The sequence below is a fragment of the Biomphalaria glabrata genome, chromosome 8 (assembly GCF_947242115.1).
Source record: "Biomphalaria glabrata chromosome 8, xgBioGlab47.1, whole genome shotgun sequence".
Taxonomy (NCBI): Eukaryota; Metazoa; Mollusca; class Gastropoda; family Planorbidae; genus Biomphalaria; species Biomphalaria glabrata.
In genome coordinates this window covers 45,405,902-45,429,894 of record NC_074718.1, presented here as the reverse complement: position 1 = coordinate 45,429,894, position 23,993 = coordinate 45,405,902, and the positions used below count along the sequence as shown (strand labels likewise).

Below are 23,993 nucleotides of genomic sequence, written 5' to 3'. Positions count from 1 at the left end.
TTAAAATAATTTATTTTTCATTATCTGTACCACAATGTTTATACAAAAATACAGAAACTATTAACTTAAACCAAACAAAGCCTTGGGCATGGATGGCAGGCCAGATAGTTACTCAAAGAAATATAAAGTCACACACTATCTCCTGTTTTCAGTCTTCACTAAATCAGACAGAAATGGGCTGGAAAAAAGTTACTTCTGTATTTAAAAATTGTGAAAAATCATGCCCTTAAAATGACAGTTCAGTTACACTGATAAGTATCACATGGAAATGACTAGACCACATAATATGTAGCAACATAATACACATTTTGCTATAACTCCTCACCAACATAACAACAATGGCTCCAAGACAACATCATTAACTGTGCAACCAGGTTTTAAGCCCACTACTATTTTAATTTTACATAAATGAACTATCAAATTGCATTAGTCCATGAAGCAAAGTTAGACTATTAGGAGAAGCAGATGATTGAATATTAAATAGAACACAGATACACAATACAGACATTTTTTTTAGTGGAAAATGAAATGAGTTACAGAAATGATAATCAAGTTGGAATGACATATACCACAGGATTTCAAAAATAAATGGAAAAAATACTCCTTGTTTTTAATTTTTTTAAACACCCCGGGTTTTCTCGCATATTTCCATTTCCCGGCAGAGGTTGGGAAGTTAGCATTATGAATACAGCCATACCTAACAAAAAACCCAACAACTATTAAAATTTACAAGGCTACAGAAAAAAACATGAAAACTATACTGTTTTTTAAAATGAAAGCCAACCTCTTCTAACTCCACCCCTTCACTGTTTCTTACTAGAATAATCCTAAAGGGTGAGCAAAATTTATAAAAGAGTGATTCTGCTTTAAGATTAAATATTATCAATTATATTACTATACACTGAAAGACACACACTGTGACAATTTTCATTCATGGCAGACTATTATATCTTGACAGACACATTGACCTAGACTGTTACAGTTGAACAGAAACTATGAAGAGATTTACTTACACTGACCTAGACTGTTACAGTTGAACAGAACTATCAAGAGATTTACTTACACTGACCTAGACTGTTACAGTTGAACAGAAATTATGAAGAGATTTACTTACACTGACCTAGACTGTTACAGTTGAACAGAAATTATGAAGAGATTTACTTACACTGACCTAGACTGTTACAGTTGAAGAGAAACTATCAAGAGATTTACTTACACTGACCTAGACTGTTACAGTTGAACAGAAACTATGAAGAGATTTACTTACACTGACACACTGCTGCAGCTTGCATGGTTTCCTTTGTGTAGATCAGATCATAATGATTATCTTCCACATAGCACAGACAGATCTAGACAATGAGACAATACACTTTAGGTCAAAACAGCCTTATACATGTCTGCAGCACAGGTGTGAACTATTCAGCCTTTTTAAAAATAAGTGACAGGATTCAAGAAAAAAATTCATATGGTGGTTCTTACAGAAAGACTTATCTATCATCTATCAGAACAAAAAGAATTAAAGTCATTGTTACCAGCATAGAAAGATTTCCTTGTTAGTATCAGGTTATGAATGGCTGCAGTTTATTGTATTGCTGGGTTTATGTGAACTGATCCAGGTTAAGAATATTGTTATTCACTCATAGATCACATATTGTTTGTTTCTATTATAAGCCCCAGAGTAGTACGGAAGGAAGGGGGGAAAGAAAATTGAAAGGATATTGACTTAACAGTCACTAATTGCCTGCATCCTTATTTAGTGAGCATGTTACTTGCAGTAGAGTTTGAAGACATCTTTAAAGTGAATGCCTTCAATCCCATGTTAATTTATACTGAAATAATAAGATCAGTGTCATGGAAATGGACCGATCAATGGAACTGGTTTAATAAACAGAAGCGGTTCTCACCTTTTTGTTATATTGATTCTCAGTGAGACTATACTGTTGTTTGGTCACAGAGTCAAAGATGATGAAGTCAAGCCTGAAATAAAAAACCTATAATTTAATTGTTTCACTCATTTTTATTTCTAAAACTTTTTAATTGACTTTTCAAACCACAGAAATGACTAAGAAAACAATTACAGTACCTAATTAGGATCAACTCAAGTGGTGAATTATTTAGTAATTATCAAGACAAATCAATAAGATGACTTTCCTTTAGTCACACAATTAGTATCAACCAAAACAACAACAAAAAAAAAGTCAAAATGGTATGCACTTCTGTCATCATGATAGTCCCAGTTTGGACCCTGATTACTGCCCTCCCTTGCCAAACCAGCAGGCTTGGACCCTGATTACTGCCCTCCCTTGCCAAACCAGCAGGCTTGGACCCTGATTACTGCCCTCCCTTGCCACACCAGCAGGCTTGGACCCTGATTACTGCCCTCCCTTGCCAAACCAGCAGGCTTGGACCCTGATTACTGCCCTCCCTTGCCAAACCAGCAGGCTTGGACCCTGATTACTGCCCTCCCTTGCCAAACCAGCAGGCTTGGACCCTGATTACTGCCCTCCCTTGCCACACCAGCAGGCTTGGACCCTGATTACTGCCCTCCCTTGCCACACCAGCAGGCTTGGAGATGTAATCATCTTCATTTCTGAAGGTAAGTCCAAAACTCAGAAAAAATACAAAACTTAATATTAAATAAGTTTGCGAATTTTATGTTGCCATGGAGACATAACTGTGACTAGAAAATTTTGATTCAAAAAGAAGCCTTCAACATCTTGGAATAGATTTGAATGGTTTTAATTCAGATCTCAAAAAGACTTATGCCATGATTCCTTGTAAGAGCTTCAAGTTAATGTTTCACTAAAGCCAGATGCTGCCATGTTATTACGGATGTATTCTAATAGAAGTTAAATTAGATGAAGACTGTTTTTGAAGTGCTTCCAATACACATTGCACTGTCCACACATAGCTTAGCCATTAAAGCAATATTTTCCCCCCACCCACACAGCTGCCATACACAAAAAACATTGCATCAACTCTCTCAACATTGGCATTAATTTAATGATTTGAATTTCTTTGTGACGGACAGACATTTTGTTTGATTTTATACATTTCCAAGGTTCCGTCAAAATGAAAATTATTCCCCCATAGCCCAAACCTCCTGCAGGATGGCAGCATACAGGTTCAAACTTGGGACCATCATTTGCCAACCTTTATGCCCACACAGACGCACCACATTATCAACACACAATAAATATACTTAACTGACTTGTAAAAACAAGACAAGGCCAGCATCTCCAAATGTCCTGGTGAAATCTGAAGGAAGAAAGGGCCATAATGACATTACATAAACAAGAAATTTTCCCTATCAAATAATTTATGATTATAAACAAATAAAATTTTTCTGTTAAGAAGATTCCAGAAATGGAAGAAAAACTTTCAATCAGATCAACTTACATTGCCAAAATAATTCTACAAATCAATGAGTGAATATAGAAGGGGAGATAATAGTTCATGCAATAAATCTTGCAACAGAAAGGCAGATAATATTATAAAACAAATAATTCGCTGAGCTCAATAGTTGATAAAAACAAACTCTAATTTTGCTATTGATAAGTTTTCAACAATTTCTTTGTGTCCACATCATATTACTAGATAATGTGTAGCCTAATTTTGTTTTTATATTTAACTTTATAATCATTTATTGCTTTAAGCAAATGTTAAAAAAATATTACATTTAAAGACCAAGTGTAAGTAAAGTTGTGTTTGCTCTGTACAGCCCTCAAAAAGGGAATGAGAAATTTCTAGGCCAAATGTTTTTTTAAAAGAATCAGTGGTGAAAACAAGTCTGGCTCAGCCAAACTAAAAGTTCGAGCTTATGTTGTATACTAAAACTCAGATAGACAAAGTTGTTTTACAACTGAAAAGATCTAGTACAAGAGAAATACACATCAAACAAAATAAATAAATGCTGGTTTAATAATAGACTAAAGAAGCTTTGTAAACAGAAGGAAAACCTCTATAGAAAATTTAAAGAAACTAATGCAGAAAGAGTTTACAAAAAGTATATAAAAATTAAACACTTAACCCAAAAAGTAAGCAGACAGCTGCAGAGTGAATACATAAACAATGTAATATCTAAAGATAACAACAAAAACCTATGGTCATACATTAAGTCTAAGAAAATGGAAACAACAGGCGTAGCGCCATTAAAAGATGAACATAACATAATACATAATGATAATGAAACTAAAGCAAACATTCTAAACAAATACTTTGCATCAGCATTCTCAGCCCCAGGAGACAAAGACATATTACTGAATTTGAACCAAGTAGACAACATAGAAGATATAGTAGTACAAGAAAATGGAATTCAAAAACTATTAGCCAACACCAAACCAAATAAAGCTTCTGGACCTGATGGTATTCCAGCTAGATTACTCAAAGAACTAAGTAATGAGCTAGCCCCAGTGTTCAAAATACTCTTTCAGGCTTCACTTAACCAGGGCAGAGTACCAAAGGACTGGAAAGAAGCTAATGTCACCCCCCTATTTAAAAAAGGAGAAAAATCTGACCCAGGGAACTACAGACCAGTATCACTTACCAGCATCACATGTAAAATCCTAGAACACATAATATGTAGCAACATCATAAACCACTTAGACCAACATAATGTCCTCACACCATACCAACATGGCTTTAGGAAATATAGATCATGTGAAACACAACTAATAGGACTAATTGATGATTTTTCAAAAGGTTTAGATAATAGTGAACAAATAGATGCTATCTTACTAGATTTTTCTAAGGCTTTTGACAAAGTTCACCACCATAGTTTGCTTAAAAAATTAAAATATTTCGGCATTAATGGTCCACTGCATCAGTGGATTAAAGACTTTCTGATAGGGAGAGAACAAACTGTAATAATAAATGGCTCTAAATCAACACCGATAACAGTAAACTCAGGTGTACCTCAAGGTACAGTCTTGGGTCCACTACTATTTTTAATTTACATAAATGATTTACCAAATTGCATTAGTTCAGGAACAAAAGTCAGATTATTTGCAGACGATTGCATAATATATAGAACAATAAAAACAACACAAGACACAGATATTTTACAAAGAGAATTAGATGAATTACAGAAATGGGAATCAAATTGGAGCATGTCTTTCCACCCAGAAAAATGTCAGTTGTTAAGAGTAACAAAAAAACTAAAACAAATTAATTCCACTTATCTTATTCATGGCAAACCAGTATCACAGACTAAAAACGCAAAATACCTAGGTGTTATAATAAATGAAAAACTATCATGGAATCCACATATTGATGAAACTACAAAAAAATCAAACAAAGCATTAGGATTTATTAAAAGAAATTTCTATAAATCAAATAAGAACATAAAACTAAAATGTTACTTAACCTTGGTTAGGCCAATAATAGAATATGCATCCTCCGTTTGGGACCCCTCAACTCAAGAAAACATTAAGAAACTGGAACAGACACAAAATAGAGCAGTGAGATTCATAACAAACGAATATTCACATTTGACTAGAGTAACACCTTTAGTAAAATCACTAAATTTAGAAAGCCTTCAGGACAGAAGGCTCAAAAGTAAAGTAGCAATCATACATAAAACACTGAACCATAATCTTCAAATACAAAAACAAAATTTAATAAAATACTCTGAAAGACACAAAGATAAAGGCACATTCCTCGTCCCATATGCTAGGACAAATTTGTACAAATACTCCTTCTTCCCTAGTGCTATTAGAGCATGGAATGGGTTGCCTGAGCTAGCCAGGAAAACCAGTGACTTGGCAGAATTTAAGTCATTGGTTAATATGCATGACTAAATGCATGACGCGTAGGACGTAATCATCTTCTTTTTTGAAGTGACGTCTGTATTATATAAGATAAGATAAGAAGATAAGATAAAAACCTTACATTTCAATTTACTAGCTACAATCTCCACAAAAATGTCCTATAGTAAGACACTCTGAAAGTTTGTGCCATTTTCTTTGATGAATAGCTTAACACTACACAAAATAATGATTACTTGAAGATCTTGATGCACAGCAATGTTCAGTCTACAAGAAAAAATATCTCAGACTAAAAGAAACATCTCATTGTGGATGATCCACTGCCCACAATATGCAAGAGCTTTTGGTAATGGGTCAAAACAAAAGGATTTCAATTAAATATAAAGTAAAAAAAAACAACAGAAGTGATGCACCAGAAATGTCTCCCCCACCGCCCATACACTTTACACAGACGGGCAACACAGATGACTCTTGATAGTCCAATGATTACGGGAAAGAAGGACTGTTGGATTACTGGAAACAATAGATTACCAACAGATTGTGTTTCAAACAATATAGCCATATGATATATGAGGCTTTCAAGGTTAAAACATAAACAATAGATGAGAAAGAAAGAGCTTCCTCAAACTGGGGATTTTTTGGTGTTGTCAACAAGGGTGTCCTGTGGCCAGCGCAACAACAACCGCATTTACTTTTCTCCAACTAATATCAGGTACACATTTGAGCTGGATGGACTTAGAGGTGCCCAGAGATCCCAAAATTCAAAATCTCAGTATTCACCAGGATTCGAACTCTGGACTTTTGGTTCAGAAGCCAAGCGCTTTATCACTCAGCCACAGCATCTCCATCAGAGTAATGAGTGTGTCGGTATTAAAAGTGTTCTGCTATCAAGAGTCATCTCTACCTTTCAATGTACTTATCAAGGCAGCAGAGTATTTAATGTAATTACATTATTATGTCTGGACAATCATACCTTTCTATCTGACAGCGCCATGATTCTTTCACTCAATGATTCAGTGATGTACTGTAATAACAAAGACAAAAATATTGATGAAATACAATTATGTTATCTGTTAAAACACTTTTCTGTAATGAAAATGACTGCAAAAGAAAAAATATCAAAGTTTTGTTTTCGCCTCTATAGTTACATGAAAAAGAGACACACAAGGTCTACAGAGCAAATAAGTAAGTAAAAAATGTACAAATTACAACTAAATAGCTGTACACCAAGTTTCTCACATAAAATGTTGCAATAATTATGAGTCCATGAACAAATCAAATGATGTTTTGACATGACAGGGTCGGTAGAGATCTTATCTTATCTTATATAGTACACACGTTACTTCAAAAAAAGAAGATGATTACGTCCTACGCGCCATGCATTCAGTCATGCATATTAACCAATGACTTAAATTCTGCCAAGTTACTGGTTTTCCTGGCTAGCTCAGGCAACCCATTCCATGCCCTAATAGCGCTAGGGAAGAAGGAGTATTTGTACAAATTTGTCCTAGCATATGGGATGAGGAATGTGCCTTTATTTTTGTGTCTTTCTGAGTATTTTATTAAATTTTGTTTTTGTATTTGAAGATTATGGTTCAGTGTTTTATGTATGATTGCTACTTTACTTTTGAGCCTTCTGTCCTGAAGGCTTTCTAAATTTAGTGATTTTACTAAAGGTGTTACTCTAGTCAAATGTGAATATTTGTTTGTTATGAGTCTCACTGCTCTATTATGTGTCTGTTCCAGATTTATTGATAGATATTAAAATCCAGAGACAATCATTTTTTTGATTAACATAAAGGCAGAATGTATATTGTATATTCTCAAATTCCAAATATATTTCATTTAATTATTTACAAAGGTGAGGATCTAAATATGATTCATTTAAAATTAGGGATTTTGCCCATTTTCATTTACATTTGGTTTTCTGTTTTTCTCAAAAGGGTAATTTAATTCCATTAAAATTCATAATTATGTGTTAAAAAGTAAAATATAAATATTTTGAGAAAGTACAAACATTTGTACAAAATGTGTTGTTTTTTTTTACTTATTACTCAACTTCTTACAACATGATGATCACAAATTGTAAAAAAAAAAAAAAAAAAAAACAGAAGGGTTCATTAACCCTTAAAGTGCTGAGCTGTTTTACAATGAAGGCATTCAAAATGAAATTACAATGTTCATGTTTAGAGGCTAAACTACCACACGCATCTTAAGGGTTAAAAACATTTCATTATAATACTATAAATGTTTGTTAAATAAAAACAATTTATATACATTAAAAAAAAAACAATTCTATAAGCTATTCAATCACATTTTTTCCAGTTTTTTTAGGCACTATTGTCAAAAGAAATTAGTTCTTAGAGTTAATTGAAGCAATGTTAAAATTAAACTAATTAATCTTAATTTTGTAAATAATTATATATAAATTCAGCTTAAACAGTTATATGAGACATTAAAATAAGATATTTAAGTCGTCTAGTTTGTCATTATGTCATATTTGCTTTTCAATACTATGAAATAAGACTAAGGGACACAATCATGTTTATTTTTTAAAGACACTATATAAATGATCACTGACCCTCCATTGAAACATTGACTAATTTGTTAACTCTTTCTCTCCGTAATTATTTACCACATCCTGGTGGAATCAACGTTGGTATCGTTAGTTAGGAGAGAAAAAGTTAAACTACGGACCCACCTGTTGAAACTGTTTATAGTGTCTGTTGAGATATTCGATGCATCGCAGTTTGACTCGATCATAGTGACACTGGCTGCCAAACAACTGAAGACAAAAAAGCAACATTTAAAATGTATGACTTGTTGTATAGGAGCTATGCTACATCTTAAGTTACCTTATCTAATAAATTTGTAAATTAGTGTTCAGTGTTTTATCGATACTCTATTTGCCTTCTGTCCTGAATTTTCTGTAAATTTAGTGATTTAACTAATGGTATTATTCTAGTCAAATGAGAATATTCCTTTGTTAAAAATTTAACAGCTCTATTTTGCTTTGTTGATTCTATCTTATCTTCTTCTTATCTTATATAATACAGACGTTACTTCAAAAAAGAAGATGATTACGTCCTACACGTCATGCATTTAGTCATGCATATTAACCAATGACTTAAATTCTGCCAAGTCACTGGCTTTCCTGGCTAGCTCAGGCAACCCATTCCATGCTCTAATAGCACTAGGGAAGAAGGAGTATTTGTACAAATTTGTCCTAGCATATGGGACGAGGAATGTGCCTTTATCTTTGTGTCTTTCAGAGTATTTTATTAAATTTTGTTTTTGTATTTGAAGATTATGGTTCAGTGTTTTATGTATGATTGCTACTTTACTTTTGAGCCTTCTGTCCTGAAGGCTTTCTAAATTTAGTGATTTTACTAAAGGTGTTACTCTAGTCAAATGTGAATATTCGTTTGTTATGAATCTCACTGCTCTATTTTGTGTCTGTTCCAGTTTCTTAATGTTTTCTTGAGTTGAGGGGTCCCAAACGGAGGATGCATATTCTATTATTGGCCTAACCAAGGTTAAATAACATTTTAGTTTTATGTTCTTATTTGATTTATAGAAATTTCTTTTAATAAACCCTAATGCTTTGTTGGATTTTTTTATAGTTTCATCAATATGTGGATTCCATGACAGTTTGTCATTTATTATAGCACCTAGGTATTTTGCATTTTTAGTCTGTGTTACTGATTTGCCATGAATAAGATAAGTGGAATTAATTTGTTTTAGTTTTTTTGTTACTCTTAACAACTGACATTTTTTGGGTGGAAAGACATGCTCCAATTTGATTCCCATTTCTGTAATTCATCTAATTCTCTTTGTAAAATATCTGTGTCTTGTGTTGTTTTTATTGTTCTATATATTATGCAATCATCTGCAAATAATCTGACTTTTTGTTCCTGAACTAATGCAATTTGGTAAATTATTTATGTAAATTAAAAATAGTAGTGGACCCAAGACTGTTCCTTGAGGTACACCTGAGTTTACTGTTATCGGTGTTGATCTTATCAATTACAAGCATTACTTCAGAAGAGGTGAAAATTACCAAGCCATATCAATGTGTCAATCTAATTATGCATTTTAATCAGTCACTTGAACTCAGCCAAGAGCCATGGAAATTTTATGTGTATGTGTTCTAGCTTCAATACTAAAGATATATATCTGCAACAGATCATCTAGTTAATATAATCCCCATTTATTACCTGAATTAAAGCTTTCATTGCAAACAACAAAGTATAATAGCAGAAAATTTTTTTTTCTTAAGTCAAGAGCTAGAGTATATACATTATTTCCTTTAATTTGCATAACATTATCTGTTACAGTGATGAATGTGGAAGGAAACATTAAACTGTTATTTCCCTTTAATTTAAAAGTCCAACTTGTAGTACTTGTTATGACATGATTATGTAAAACAAAACAATCCACTGCCAATGATTGGCAGATGTTTTAAGAGCCAGTTTCTGCAATACACCAAAAAGTATCCAATGAATTAAATAAATTGTACTATTCATTTAAGTTTTGGTTCGGTGTTTTACTAGTTTTTCTTTACTAATGAATTTAATTTAATGAATGAATTTAATTATAATCCAATGAGGCTTATAGTATAATACCACATTAGATATTTTTTTTATAAAATTGGCAGCATGGTTCATAAACTGTAAAACTAGTGTCTGAAGTTTAATACATTGTTTACACACAATTTTACCAAACATTATGCACCCAACTCCTAGTTAACAAATATCACCTTAATTGGATAATTAAAACTTTCCAAAGAAATTGTTTAAGTTTGATACAACTATTTCAAAAACAATATAAACAAAATTCTTTGTGCAGACAGCACAATGATAAACTACCACACTGACAGAACAAGATTTAACAGAGTAGCGTTTGTATTTTAATCCTTGAGAATAAAACCCTGTGAGAATATGATTTAAACTGGTATTTAAAAAGTACAGGGATCATTGAAATCTAAGATCAAAAATTTTCATTAACTTAGAAAAAAAATAATTTGAAGATTTAAATAGCTTAAATTTTGTATGGGAATTGCAGCAAGAAACATAACCCTTTTTTATATTCTATAAAGGGATTACTTCCCTTTTAAAGTTTTTGTGAGTCATTAAAAAAAATTGTAATGGACAAAAAAAAGGAAAGATGAGTAGAGAAAGAGTTAAGGAATGAGGGGGGGGGACAGGAAGGACAGATGAAGATGAGGACATGAGGAACAAAGGGAGATGTGGACACTGAGGACATGAAGAACAAAGGGAGATGTGAACACTGAAAACATGAAGAACAAAGGGAGATGTGGACACTGAGGAACAAAGGGAGATGTGGACACTGAGGACATGAAAAACAAAGGAGATGTGGACACTGAGGACATGAAGAACTAAGGGAGATGTGGACACTGAGGACATGAAGAACTAAGGGAGATGTGGACACTGAGGACAAAAAGACATTTATCACAGTGATGTGGACATGGAGGACAGATAAATGTGGACAAAGAGCTCAGAAGGAGATAAGTACATGTACAAAAAGAGATGTGGACATAAAGGACAAAGAGAGATCTGGAAATGACAAAGAGATCTGGAAATGACAAAGAGATCTGGAAATGACAAAGAGATCTGGAAATGACAAAGGGAGATCTGGAAATGACAAAGAGAGATCTGGAAATGACAAAGAGAGATCTGGAAATGACAAAGAGAGATCTGGAAATGACAAAGAGAGATCTGGAAATGACAAAGGGAGATCTGGAAATGACAAAGAGAGATCTGGAAATGACAGAGATCTGGAAATGACAAAGGGAGATCTGGAAATGACAAAGAGAGATCTGGAGATAAAAGACAAAGAGAGATCTGGAAATGACAAAGGGAGATATGGAGATAAAAGACAAAGAGAGATCTGGAAATGACAAAGGGAGATATGGAGATAAAAGACAAAGAGATCTGGAAATGACAAAGGGAGATATGGAGATAAAAGACAAAGAGAGATGGAGCCATAGAAGACAAAGGGAGAACACAGAGGGCAGAATGAGATTAGGACATGTAGGTAGGAGTAGGATACAAAGAGAAGAGCCAGAAGTAGGATACAAAGAGAAGAGCCAGATGTAGGATACAAAGAGAAGAGGCAGGTGTGGGGTAAAAAGACATCTATGTGAAAAGAAAAGTCATAAAATGTGTTTCATTAATAAATACTAACACAGGTTATTATTAGAGAGGAATACTTTAAAATAAAATACCATTTTAATCCTTCAGTATAAAATCTTGGCCAATATATGTTATAACAATGTATTTTTAAGAACAAACACTCTACAACTGAACATGACTTCCATGGCATTTGTGGCAACAATAAATGATGTTAAAGCTATGGTTGAAGTGAAAACTTCCTAGCATCTCTTCAGAAATCAACACTGTATCTTTTCTAGCATCAAACACAGAGTCTTTCATAATTTTGATTGCTTCAACATCTAATAGTGCAAGACTAAATGGGCTTGTGTATTCTTTAAAAAATACTTGATCAACACTGACTAGACTGTTCATCATATATATCAAAAGGTTATGTTGGGTGTTTATTTCATGATCTAGAATGGCTCAAAGCTTATTGGACTTGAATTTGATTGGAATCTTTCATACATTTTTTTCCTAAAAGATAGATGTCAAGGCACAAACTTCTTACAGCATTCAGTAGAAGACTAAAGACCATCATGACACCAGTCCAAGTACATTTACCTAACACTTTGAAAACCATCCCCCCCCCCAAAAAAAAAATGTGTGTTTCTAATGATTACAAATTTTGGGATCTAGATAAGAAAGCAAAACATTTGTGGTCAATTTTGTTTTTATAAAAGAGTCTATTAGCTAGATATGCTTGTCAATATTTAACATGGTCTTCCAAGTTATGAAGATTTAGAGTCTTTTAGAGATCAAGAGATACTGTAAATCTAGGATCTATATATCTTTTATAATCTAGATCTAGACAGATCAATATAGATCTACTGAATCAATAGAGCCTAGTTGTAGAGCATGTAATCTGGAATCTACTGATTATCTATGTATAGATTGAATAAAATGAAGTGTGTTATTCAAATTAAAATTCTAGAATCTAGACTAGGCAGTCTTCATCAAATTATTTCAAATCCATCATCTAGATTGACTGGATCTACACTACACTGACTAGTAGGTCCTATTTTGTGTAAGATAGATGACTAGTACCAGTATCTAATCTAGGTAAGAATAGATTTTTTATAGATCTATCTAGACTAGAATACTAGTCAGTCTAGTTTAAATCTATTTATAGATCTAGTCAATCTATATGATAGATTTTGAATTAATGGAGACTATAGATCTATATAGATTTAGACTCTACTGACTCTAGTCTAGATCTATCTTGTCCTAGACTAGATCTAGGTCTAGACTCTAGAAATAAGAATCTAGACTCTAGACTCTAGGTCTAGACTAGATTCGTTTTTTTTTTTTGTTTTTTTTTTGTGAAATTTTACTGTGTTGTGTGTAGTAGGTATGTTTTCAGCTTGTAGCCTACTATATGATGAAATGTAGTTTATTAGTCTACACACTGGTCAAATAATACTATGGCCACTATGGGTTTGACAAGTGACTGCAGCCTACGTGCCACGGTCGTTATCATCATTCATCATCATCCTCATCCGGTGTGGGAGACTTTCACGTGGGCAAGCATGACACGGTGGTCACTCACCTTTTCAGACACTGCACGAAACACGCTTTCTTCTCTGGTAATCTGTTTCCGACATAATCCCAGCTCCGTCAGCACGGAATCCATCATCTGCAAACTTTTGCTGTTCATTTTTTGTGCAGAAATTAATCCCAGAAAATAAAATACCTGTCAACCATTAACCGGAACACCAATAACATGGACATAGATTCTACATCTAGACCTACGTCGACAGGTATCGAATACGCTTTTTAAATCACACGGACGCACGAGAATCATAATTATGGCAGTGTGAGGTCAGAAGGGGTCATGGCGCTGTCAGGGATGCTGAAAGAAGATTTCTAGTCTAAATGCAAAGCTAAAGACCAATAACAATGAAATACAGACAAGTGTGTTAATGTGGTTAAACTAATAAAATATCGCGTTTGGGTAAAACTTTTTTTTACGCCTTTGGGAAATCAAATGACGAGACCAAAAGCGAGAGCCATATTTAGAGTCAAGTATCGTTCTTTTTTTTTTTCTTTTTAATTTTGTTTTATTTTAGTATGTTATAGATATAGATACATTAATGTGTTTGAGCAAGTTTGGCCAGCTTTTTTAAAATTCATCTTTCTTTTTTACTTTTTCTGTCAACTTTTTTTCTTTGATACGAAATTTTAAATCTATTTTGATCTAGATTGTTCTAGAGTCAATTGATTTTTATGAAAATTGAGATAATAATGAGCTGTAATGTTTATTTATTTGTCCCCATCAAGTATAATAGCATAATAGAAAAGTGTAAAACTTTTTTTTCTTTTTGGTGGAGCTTCCTATTTCATTATTTTCGTTAATGTCTCGTCGACTTTTCAGTGGTTAAGACATAATAGACAAGTAAAAAATACATTAATCTTCGCTACCAAGACAGACATGTAACACATTTTGCTTATGAATTTAAATAAAACGTTAGTAACACTGCACTGGCACACATTTATAGCATTTATATGGGAATTTTAAGACGCCATACTGGTCTCTCTATAAATAGCTCTCGTCCATGGTCTCGCCATTTGATTTTAATAAAATACATAAATGGTTTTATCTAAACGTTTGAAAACAAGTTTTATATTAAGCGAAAGATTCGATAAAATTTAAACGCAGATGCTGTGTCCATTCTTTCAGATAGGCTTCTCATTAATTTATTTTATTAAAACATATAGGCCTATACCTATATTATACACAACTTTGCAAGATATAGTTCAAGATAGGACCTACACTGGTAAAGATACACCAAGGGGTGTACTATTGTCATTTTGTCTTTTTTTTTCCATCTCTGTTTTATCCGAACTCTTTTCAACACACAAAGTTAAATCTCTTACACAATCAGTAAAGAAAATTAAATTTAGATGTAGCTTTTTTTTTAGGGGGTGGGGGTGAGTGGCGGTAGATTTAAATAATGTGGTTATGTAATAGAAAACTGATTTTTTTGTAGTCTATAAATAGATCAAATATTAATCAAAAATGTTTGCGAGTTTTCATGGAGTGAGAAAGGGAAGTAATTATCGGTAGACTGGAGCTCCAGTCTCCTGCTGGGAAACACGAGTTGATCTTTTTTTTTATGGCAATCTGGTAACTGTAACTTGCAGTGATCTGGCAATACTAACTGACAGCCACCTGGCCACTTTTTTAACAGAACATTTGTTCACTATTTCTTTGAAGGAAAACATTAAAGGAGTTTGGAGCATAATTAATTTAAGTATGATTCAGCTGCTCATATTTTTTTGTACGTAAAGGATATTTTGTTTACGCACATGCTCAAAATGAAATTTAAAATAAAACTGCAACCTACACCAGCGCCAGTGGCGTAGCATCCATGGCGCGAAGGGGCTCAATGAAACCGGGCCAACGGGTACCTTGCTACGCCACTGCCCAGTGCCTTTTCCCTTCCCCACTTTCAATGACGATTTGAGTCATAGCCAACACCGTTACAGCAATCTGCCTAGGGTCGCCGAATCCTAATATTTTCTCAGTACAGCAAGGCAGCAAAGGTTTGGATTCTCCTAGGTGGGTAGCTAGTGATGGTAACTAAACTAACTTTTAAAAGTTAAACTAAAACTAGTTATCAACTAAAATAAAGTAGTTACACTATTAGTTTATCATGTATTTCAAATTTTGTTAAACTAAACTAAAGAAAATTAATTAAACTATAACAAACTTTTTTTTTGGGGGGGGGGGAGTTGACCTAGAAATATTTATCCATAATAAAATCAGTACTAAGGAATATGTTTCTTACATAAACGTTAATGCACAATAAAAAAAAATTAAAAGATATCTAAATAAATATGTGTGCTTGTATTTTTGCCTTCAATTAAAACATTTACAAAAGAATGGTACTTTTTTTAAAAAATTATATTAACTTATTATATAACGGAAATTTTCAATTACTTATACCGGGTAAAGTTTAAAGTCTCATTAAATAGCATACAATCAGAGTTTAAAAATTAGACATATTGTGTTGATTGTTCTGTCTTTAAGGGGTTCATTGGTTAGGTAGATATGTCTTTGATATTAAATAATATTTCTGTTACTATTATTATATTTTTAGGTAAATCACTTTTCAATTGTTTATGATTTAATACTTGTGAATTATGATAACTTACAATTAAAAACATTAAAAAAAAAAAAAAAGCCCACAAAAGAGGCAAGATGGCCCATAAAAGAGGCACATAAAGCCAAAAAAAGAGGCAAAGAAAAGAGGCCTAAGGCCCAAGGATTCCTATGATGATAAAGCTAAAACTGAATAGCGCAAATTCTGAGGTTTCCTTTTAAAAAAAAATAGTAACCAATGAAATAGACAAAAAATTGTTGGAGTTTTAAGAAACATTTGACCGTATAACTGTTTCATAGTGTAAAATACATGCTGGACTAACCATGCCGATGTGCTATTTTTGTCTGACCACTAAAAATACAACTAACACTATTTGCATAACCGTTAAACGCGCAAGGGGAAAAAAACGGTGGTCTTGTCATTATGGACTGCACACTCAGTACACTATAGGCCTACAGGTGTACATCTATCTGGCCAGGTTGTTAAAATCAGTTGGACACACCGTCTATTTACTTTCTGGTCAGGGAGGGTGTGTAACTGTTTTAGTGTAAAGAACATTCTTGACTAGCCATGCCTCGTCTGACCACTCCACATTAAGCAAAAACACTATTGCATAACGCGTAATGAAACAAAATGCAAGGTAGTCTTGTAGTATCATCAACTACACACGTACAGTACACTAGGCCTACGTGTGTATGTCTAGCGGACAAGACGTTAAAATCAGTTGGACACAGTCTATTTACTTAATGGTCAAGAGGAGTGTGGATTAAGTTTTTTTTTTATAGAGTTGATTATCCTAATGCTTTAAGATCTATATAGGCCTAACTGTCAATTCTTACATTTCAATAATAAGTCTCAAGACTATAAAAGGGTGTACTTGATGTTCCTGCAGTTAAAAAAAAATTGTTTGCCGCAAATAAATTGATTGAAACCACTAAATATTGACCTAACTCACTAATCAGATTCCCACTAGAAACAGAAATTAAACACCTCCACGTGACTCACAAAAAAATTCGGAACAACCTCATTCATAATACTGCATAGAAGCTTTTGGCAAAAAATGTTTAACATTTTATAATACTGCTACTTTCAAGTGAAAATATTTACTCCCATAACTTCTACTAGGATCATACTTTACCCTCTTCAAATGCAGACTGTCTAAATAGTTGTTAACTGCATCATTCTTTTGATAATCAAAGTTATTGATATCACATGACCAGAAAACAGGGAGTGCGTTTCAACCCTGACCACATGTTTTAATTAAACTTTTTAGTTAGTAACTAAAAAAAAAAAAAAAAACTACGATTTTAACTAAACTTTTTATTTCTAGTTAAACAATGGCCTTAACAATTTTTTTTAGTTAGTTTCTAACTTTTTAGTTAACTTTTACCCATCACTATGGGTAGCCAGCCAAGGCTAACGAGCCCCTTCTTCCCGAAACTTACAGATTTAGGCGCGAACTGCAGATAAACACTACATCTATAGCAGGGGCGTAACTAGGGATTTGGGGGCCCGGGGGGATTGACCTCTTTGGGGGCCCCTTGCATTTTGACATTCGACATATGACATGAGATAATGTACGCAAAAATATATAAGCCCCAAATCAAATTGGTTCAGTATATCAGTAAACTTAACAAAAAGTAATCATCAAGACTCTTTTAATGAATAATACCGTTGTTTATTAGTTAAATAATGCACAAGGGACAAATCTAAATTGATATCGCTTCACGTCGTGCATTCTGTGCAGCAAAGACATCTATAACATCAACTACACCCCCCCCCCTTTTTTTAGTTACGCCACTGATCTACAGAACAAGCGAAGGCATATAACCTTAAGTAGGTAGGCCTACTGTACTATTGGCCTTTCACTAATTACATACTGTGTTGTAATTGTCCTGCAAGAAACATTTCGCCTTTTAAGGTTAATAAACGTAACTAATGATTCAGAAACATTTCGCACGAAAAATCAACAAACTAGACAATAATAGTTTCTGCTTAGCTGAAGTCGGAAAAGTAACTATTTATTACGGTGTAGAACCAGAACCCTTGCAATAACCAAATAAATGCATAGACCAGGGGTTCTCAACCTGTGAGTCGCGACCCCCTTTGGGGGTCGATTGACGATTTTCCAGGGGTCGCCAGAGACCATCGAAAAAATGGATTGTTTTTGTCTATTCTTCTATTGCTGTGTGTGTTTGCCCGGGGGGGGGGGAGGGGTCGCGGCAGAGTGGGGGATTGTAAAAAGGGGTCGCCGAGCATAAAAGGTTGAGAACCGCTGGCTTAGACGGTCACAGACGGGATTCAGTCCCGGAACTTGCCTGGCTTGTCGCTCTGCAAATCGCACTATTACTAATATCTATCTTCTCTCCCGATGCGCGGTCTGAATGCCGGAGCCAAATTGATGTTCTTTAAGAACAAAGCGTGCGATAGGAGCTACAGTTGTCCCTTGACGTTCGCAGATACAACTTTCGCGGAAGGGCTTTACCACTGGCTTTTACAATAAATAATGAGAAAAGAATACTCCCGTGTTTGTTTTTTATTTCAGCATGGTTTTTCCCGCGTCCAGCCGATGTATATATGCATTGTAGCCTATATTGGGAAAGAATAATGAAAACGTCATCGACAAACTTTCTGGATGCTGATTGGCCGAAATAACGGTATAGCACGTTTTGTAAAATGTTTTACATGTTTCGGATGTTCCTTCAGAGTTGAAGATAATTACTTCCTAGTCCAAACCTCCCGCAGGACGACGGGGGATGGGAGCGGGCAGGGTTTGAACCCGGGACCATCGATAAATCTGAACGACAGTCCAGCGTGCAAACCGCACGACCAGGCAGCCATCCGTTAACTGGTTCAATCGAGACTAAACCTTATAGTAAGCCTCAACACTGACCTGCGACGTCGCAACCTGTGTAGACCAACAGCTCAGTTGCCCCGTCACATGTCGTAACTTCAGAAACTTTTTTTTTTTCTTTTTTTGTTTTTTTTCTTTCTTTTTTTTTTTTTTCTTTCTTTTTTTTTTCTTTTTTTTTTCTTTCTTTTTTTTTCTTCCTTTTTTTTTCTTGTTTTTCTTTCTTTTTGTTTTTTTCTTTTTTTTCTTTCTTTTTTTTTCTCTTTTTTCTTTCTTTTTTTTTCTTTCTTTTTTTTTTTTTCTTAGGATACCTCAGCTTCAGTTGTCGAGCTGTTTACATCCTAGGAATCCCTGGGCTTTTGCCTCTTTTCTTTGCCTCTTTTTTTGGGCATTTCATTCACCTCTTTTCTGGGCTTTAGCCTCTTTTTTTGGACCTCCTTTTTTTCTTTTTTTTTTTTAAATTTTTATTCAAAAGAAAAGACAATACATTATTTTATATCAATACAGTTGACACGTAAATGTTATTAAGAGATGGGAAATAGTTATCTAGGAGATGAAAGTGTTTGAGGATGTCTTGTGATACTGTTCGCATCCAAATCTAGTGTAAGTAGGCCTATATGAAATTAAACACCGCGGACATTTTAATTTTCGCTTGCGGTCTCGGAACGTATCCCCCCTAGAAAGTAAAAAAAAAAAAAAAAAAAAAACTATATTTCTTTAGAAAAGATACCAGCAACAGAGCTAGGCAGGCCTTAGAGTGGAACCCCCAGGGAACAAGACCCAGAGGAAGACCAAAAAGAACATGGCGACGCAGTGTACTCGAAGAAGCAGAGAAGACCGGAAAGAGCTGGGACACCATCAAAAAGCTAGCAAGAGACCGTGGAGAGTGGCGTGTTTTTGTCGAGGCCCTATATTCCATGAGGAATTCAAAGGAGTGATGATGATGATATTTCTTTATTAATTATCATTAAAGAAATCAATTTTTCAAAAGTTGCGTTTATGTTACAACATTATAAATGACCTATGACCATGTAGAAATAACCATAGCCCTGCGACTGGTTCAAACTTGATCACTACGCGTTTTCCTATTCAAATCCGATTTGATTTGGTTAATTTACAAATTAAACGATGTTAATTGGTCGCTTGCGGCTAATTGTTTTTAATTGATGCACAAGATGAACCGTTAAACAATGAATCGACCGAAACTAAACGGTATTTTAAACCACAAATGTGTGGTAATCGCCTAGTAATCGGTATCATATAAATCCTAGGAAGGCTTCCAAATATTGAGCAACAAGTCCTAGTCAATGAGAACTGATCTGGATTGCGAAGCTGAAGGTGACAAGGAAATCTACGATCGCGGGGCCCCCATCAGGCGACCCCCCCCCCACCATCAGGCGCCGGCCCCCCATCAGGCGCGGGGCCTGGGTAGAATTCCTCACTTGCCACCCACTGGGGCCGCTACTGCTTTCAATACTGTATATCACTACCTAAATGTCACCATTTATTAGGAACAAAATATTTTAAAAAGACAACATATTTATATCAGGAAAAGAACAGCTCAGTTATTGACATTTCTCTCATTACTGCAAGATTTATTTTCCTTTTTCAATTTGAAACAAAATTATTAATTACCACTTATTAATCAACTAATTGATAAATTATTTTTTTTAAACTGGTTCATACGTTGTCATGGACTATATTTTATTGTGCAAAGTTTTAACGTTATACGAGAATGGGAAGTGGGAGGAAAAAAACGTGTAAAAGAATCCTCCCAGAGAGACAGACAGAGCGAGTGAATTGAAGCTATGTAAAACAGCTTTTACGGACAAGCACTGCAGTAGAGAAAGTACGTTTTCAATCAATGGGATTCCTAATACATGTTTGCTCAATTTATACTTAACAGTAGAATTAGCGTTGAAAGTGGCGTATCAAACATTAACGTTATCTTTAGATTATGTAAATTTCAGTAAGCTAAACTTTCTCATTTACTATTTTCTATAACAATAACAAAAAATAACATTTTATATTTAGAGAATTGAAACTACAATTCTAGCACAAATAGAGTATATTGTCGTAATAATTGCAACTCTAGTAAAACAGGTGGAGATTTCTTGTCCTGTGACTTGATTATAGTAAAAATAATCGCCAGACCAGACATACTGGAAAGCATAATCAATCTATAAGCTAAAAGTACCATTAGTCTTAAGCGAAACTTTTGAGAGTGAGAAAAACAAAAGAGATAAGATGTTCAGAATTTCGAGTCAGAGAGTATTTATTTATAGATCTATATGTGTCTATACTTCTTCTGAGTGTTTGTATGTGTGTATACGGGGAAGTGTGTGTGTGTGCGCGTGCCTTGCTCTTCCTGTTTCCTTTGCACCCCTTCCTCTTCCCACAATTCCTAGCAACAAGCAGAAAGAAATATTCCAAAAAAAAAAAAAAACACACGCTCTTCATCTTCCCATCTCCTTATTTTCTTCACGTCTGCTACCTGTGTGCTGTGGCACTGTGGGATACAAGGGAAGCTAACTCCATGAGTTCAGCACATCGACCAGGACTTAATTTCGTCGCTCCTGCTATTCAATTCCAGTAATTATATTCTTTTTTATTTCGGGCTCAAAACTGGAAGAAAGTGGACATTACGTCATCGCCACTCGCCCCAACGACCATCAGCGCTATTCTGTGAGGTGGCTGAAGCCTGGAGGAAGATAGCACAATAATGAAAGTAGGTATCATCGATTACTATAGGTCTAGTTTCTATTTCATTTTAAACATGTTTTTTTTTTTTTAACTCAAGGGCGAATCCAGAAATTTCGAGTTGGGAGTGGAGGATTTTTTAAAGTGTATATTTATTTGCACACCGCGTATGACGCATGTATGTATGTACTCAAGTGCGATGTACGGATTGGAAATAAACAAATATATGCCAGATATAAACTTTAAGCCTACCTCATTTTTTTTTTTTACTTTGTTTAGAGCCGAAGGTTGTTTTTTTTTATTATTTATTTACTGATTTATATTTATAATTTATTTATTTTTGGCAACTATGAAAATATATTTAATAACAAATTACAAATACCGTTTAGCATCGTAGGTAATACAACTAAAGTTCTGTCTTTTCAATTTTTAAAAAGTCGTATTTACACAATGCCTCCCAGCCCCCCCCTCCCCCCCCCCCCACCTTGATCCGCAAGTGTTTTGTATCAGCGCACATATCCTTTGACAAACCTGGTTGTGTGGTGTGTGCTCTGGACTATCGTCTCCATGGTCCCGGGTTCTAACCCTGCCCGCTGCCATCTCCCACCGTCGATCGGCACTTTTTTGGGCTAGGGTGTAATAATCTTATATTCTAATCCGAAATATGTAAATCAAGTAAACCAAATCTAAGATGAAATCCAATGCATGTATGTATTCTTCCGTTTGTATTGAAAGTAAACAATACCAAATCTCTATAATAACAAACCACACGTCACTTCCTTGCACCAGTCATCACCATTCACCATGTTGAATCGCCATGTTCGCTTCGTTCTTTTTTTGTTTTGTTTTTCTGTCGTTGTTTTTCCACAGTTCAACTCCATTATAAAAATATGACGTGTCCTTATTACGCGACGTCATTGTATGATATTTTAATAGCTGGAACAATATCATCATGGCAGAGTTGTATTAGTTAGAAATTTAGAAATCATGATCTGTATGAATGACGTCACAACATTCGTTTTCAACTGGTCATCACCGAACGTCTGGAGCACGATAAGTCAGCGTGTGTGTGTGTATATCAGGTGTCAGATATGTGCCAGGATGTGTATTAGGTGTCCGATATGTGTCAGATGTGGTGTATCAGGTGTCATAAAAAACTGTCATATGTGTGCCAAAATATCTATCAGGTTTCAGGTACACTTTTGTGTGTATCAGGTGTCAGATATATATGTGCGTATATCAGATAAACCTGTGTGTGTGTGTGTGTGTGTCAGGTGTCAGATACATCTAGGTGTATATCAGGTGTCAGATAGATTTGTGTTTGTATCAGGTATGCGATAGATCTCTGTGTGTGTATCAGGTGTCAGAAAGATCTATGTGTGTATCAGGTGTCAGAAAGATCTATGTGTGCATCATCTGTCAATTATATCTATGTGTATATCAGGTGTCAGATCTATGTGTGCATCAGGTGTAATATATATGTATATATCTTTCTATGTGTATATCAGGTGATCTATCTATGTGTGTTGCAGGTGTCAGATAGATGTGTGTCAGGTATTACGTATCAGGTGTAAGTATTAGATAGATCTTTGTGTGTATCAGGTGTAAGATAGATGTATGTGTGTATCAGGTGTCAGATAGATGTATGTGAATCAGGTGTCAGGTGTATGTGTATCAGGTGTCAGATGCGTGTGTGTCAGAACTAAATAAGCTAAATATTTTGTGGATGTGTGTGACGCATTTCAAGTGCCAGTGTTAATGTGTGTGTGTGTGCCTGTTTGAATACTTAAACATGGGGAAGTATTAAGTCGGTGGTGACTAATCGTCCTCAAGGTGAGCACTTGTCTTGAAGCGAGTGAGTATTTTCAGGTTATAGAGCTGGACTTGTATAGTGAATGCCGAGAGTCTGTTCAGTACTAGACCTATGTGGGGTCACACCATGATCTTAAATGTTCAAATGTCAGGATGATCGCGACTAGGTATATTAATACTTAAGTAGCCGTGTTCCAGACTAAGTCTAAGACTAAGACTGCTTTATTGATCCTTATGGAAATTTGTTGTGATTACAAGGACTCTTTTTCTCATATCTAGACAACACGACAGATACATACACATAAATAGAACAGGCACAGCATAAAGAGTTCATTCAGCGACTACACACAGGCACCTTGGTCATTTTCACGTTTCCTGACTAGCTGATAGGTTAAGAAGTATAAAGCAGTGGCGTAGCCACCATGGCGCTAAAGGGTTCATTGAACCCTGGGCTCTAGCCCATAGTCGGCGTTGTTATATAGTCGTATACTACTTTACAGAAGACGCACAAGCATTGAATGTAAGGACACTATTAATAAAAGATGGTACATACACTGGAATGTCTTTTTCTAAATGTACTAATGAC

General features: G+C 34.7%; 2 protein-coding genes across 3 annotated transcripts in view; one reads left to right on the top strand and one right to left on the bottom strand.

Annotated features, from left to right (window-relative positions):
- Window positions 1-13,631, bottom strand: part of LOC106070706 (uncharacterized) — a 131,128-nt gene extending 117,497 nt beyond the window's left edge. Inside the window, exons 1-6 of one of the 2 annotated variants that reach the window (XM_056037877.1) lie at window positions 13,488-13,631; window positions 8,467-8,550; window positions 6,739-6,789; window positions 3,212-3,258; window positions 1,905-1,977; window positions 1,268-1,349 (exon numbers count right to left, since the gene is read on the bottom strand). In XM_056037877.1, coding sequence (XP_055893852.1) covers window positions 1,268-1,349; window positions 1,905-1,977; window positions 3,212-3,258; window positions 6,739-6,789; window positions 8,467-8,550; window positions 13,488-13,595 — 445 coding nt within the window. In that variant the 5' untranslated portion in view covers window positions 13,596-13,631. The remainder of the gene's footprint in view (window positions 1-1,267; window positions 1,350-1,904; window positions 1,978-3,211; window positions 3,259-6,738; window positions 6,790-8,466; window positions 8,551-13,487) is intronic. The other variant, XM_056037876.1, reaches the window with a different exon arrangement.
- Window positions 13,632-21,373: 7,742 nt separating this feature from the next.
- The window catches only part of LOC106058241 (uncharacterized), a 42,882-nt gene continuing 40,262 nt past the window's right edge, over window positions 21,374-23,993 (top strand). The window contains exon 1 of the mRNA XM_056038875.1: window positions 21,374-21,623. The gene's annotated coding sequence lies outside the window, so the exon portion shown is untranslated. The remainder of the gene's footprint in view (window positions 21,624-23,993) is intronic.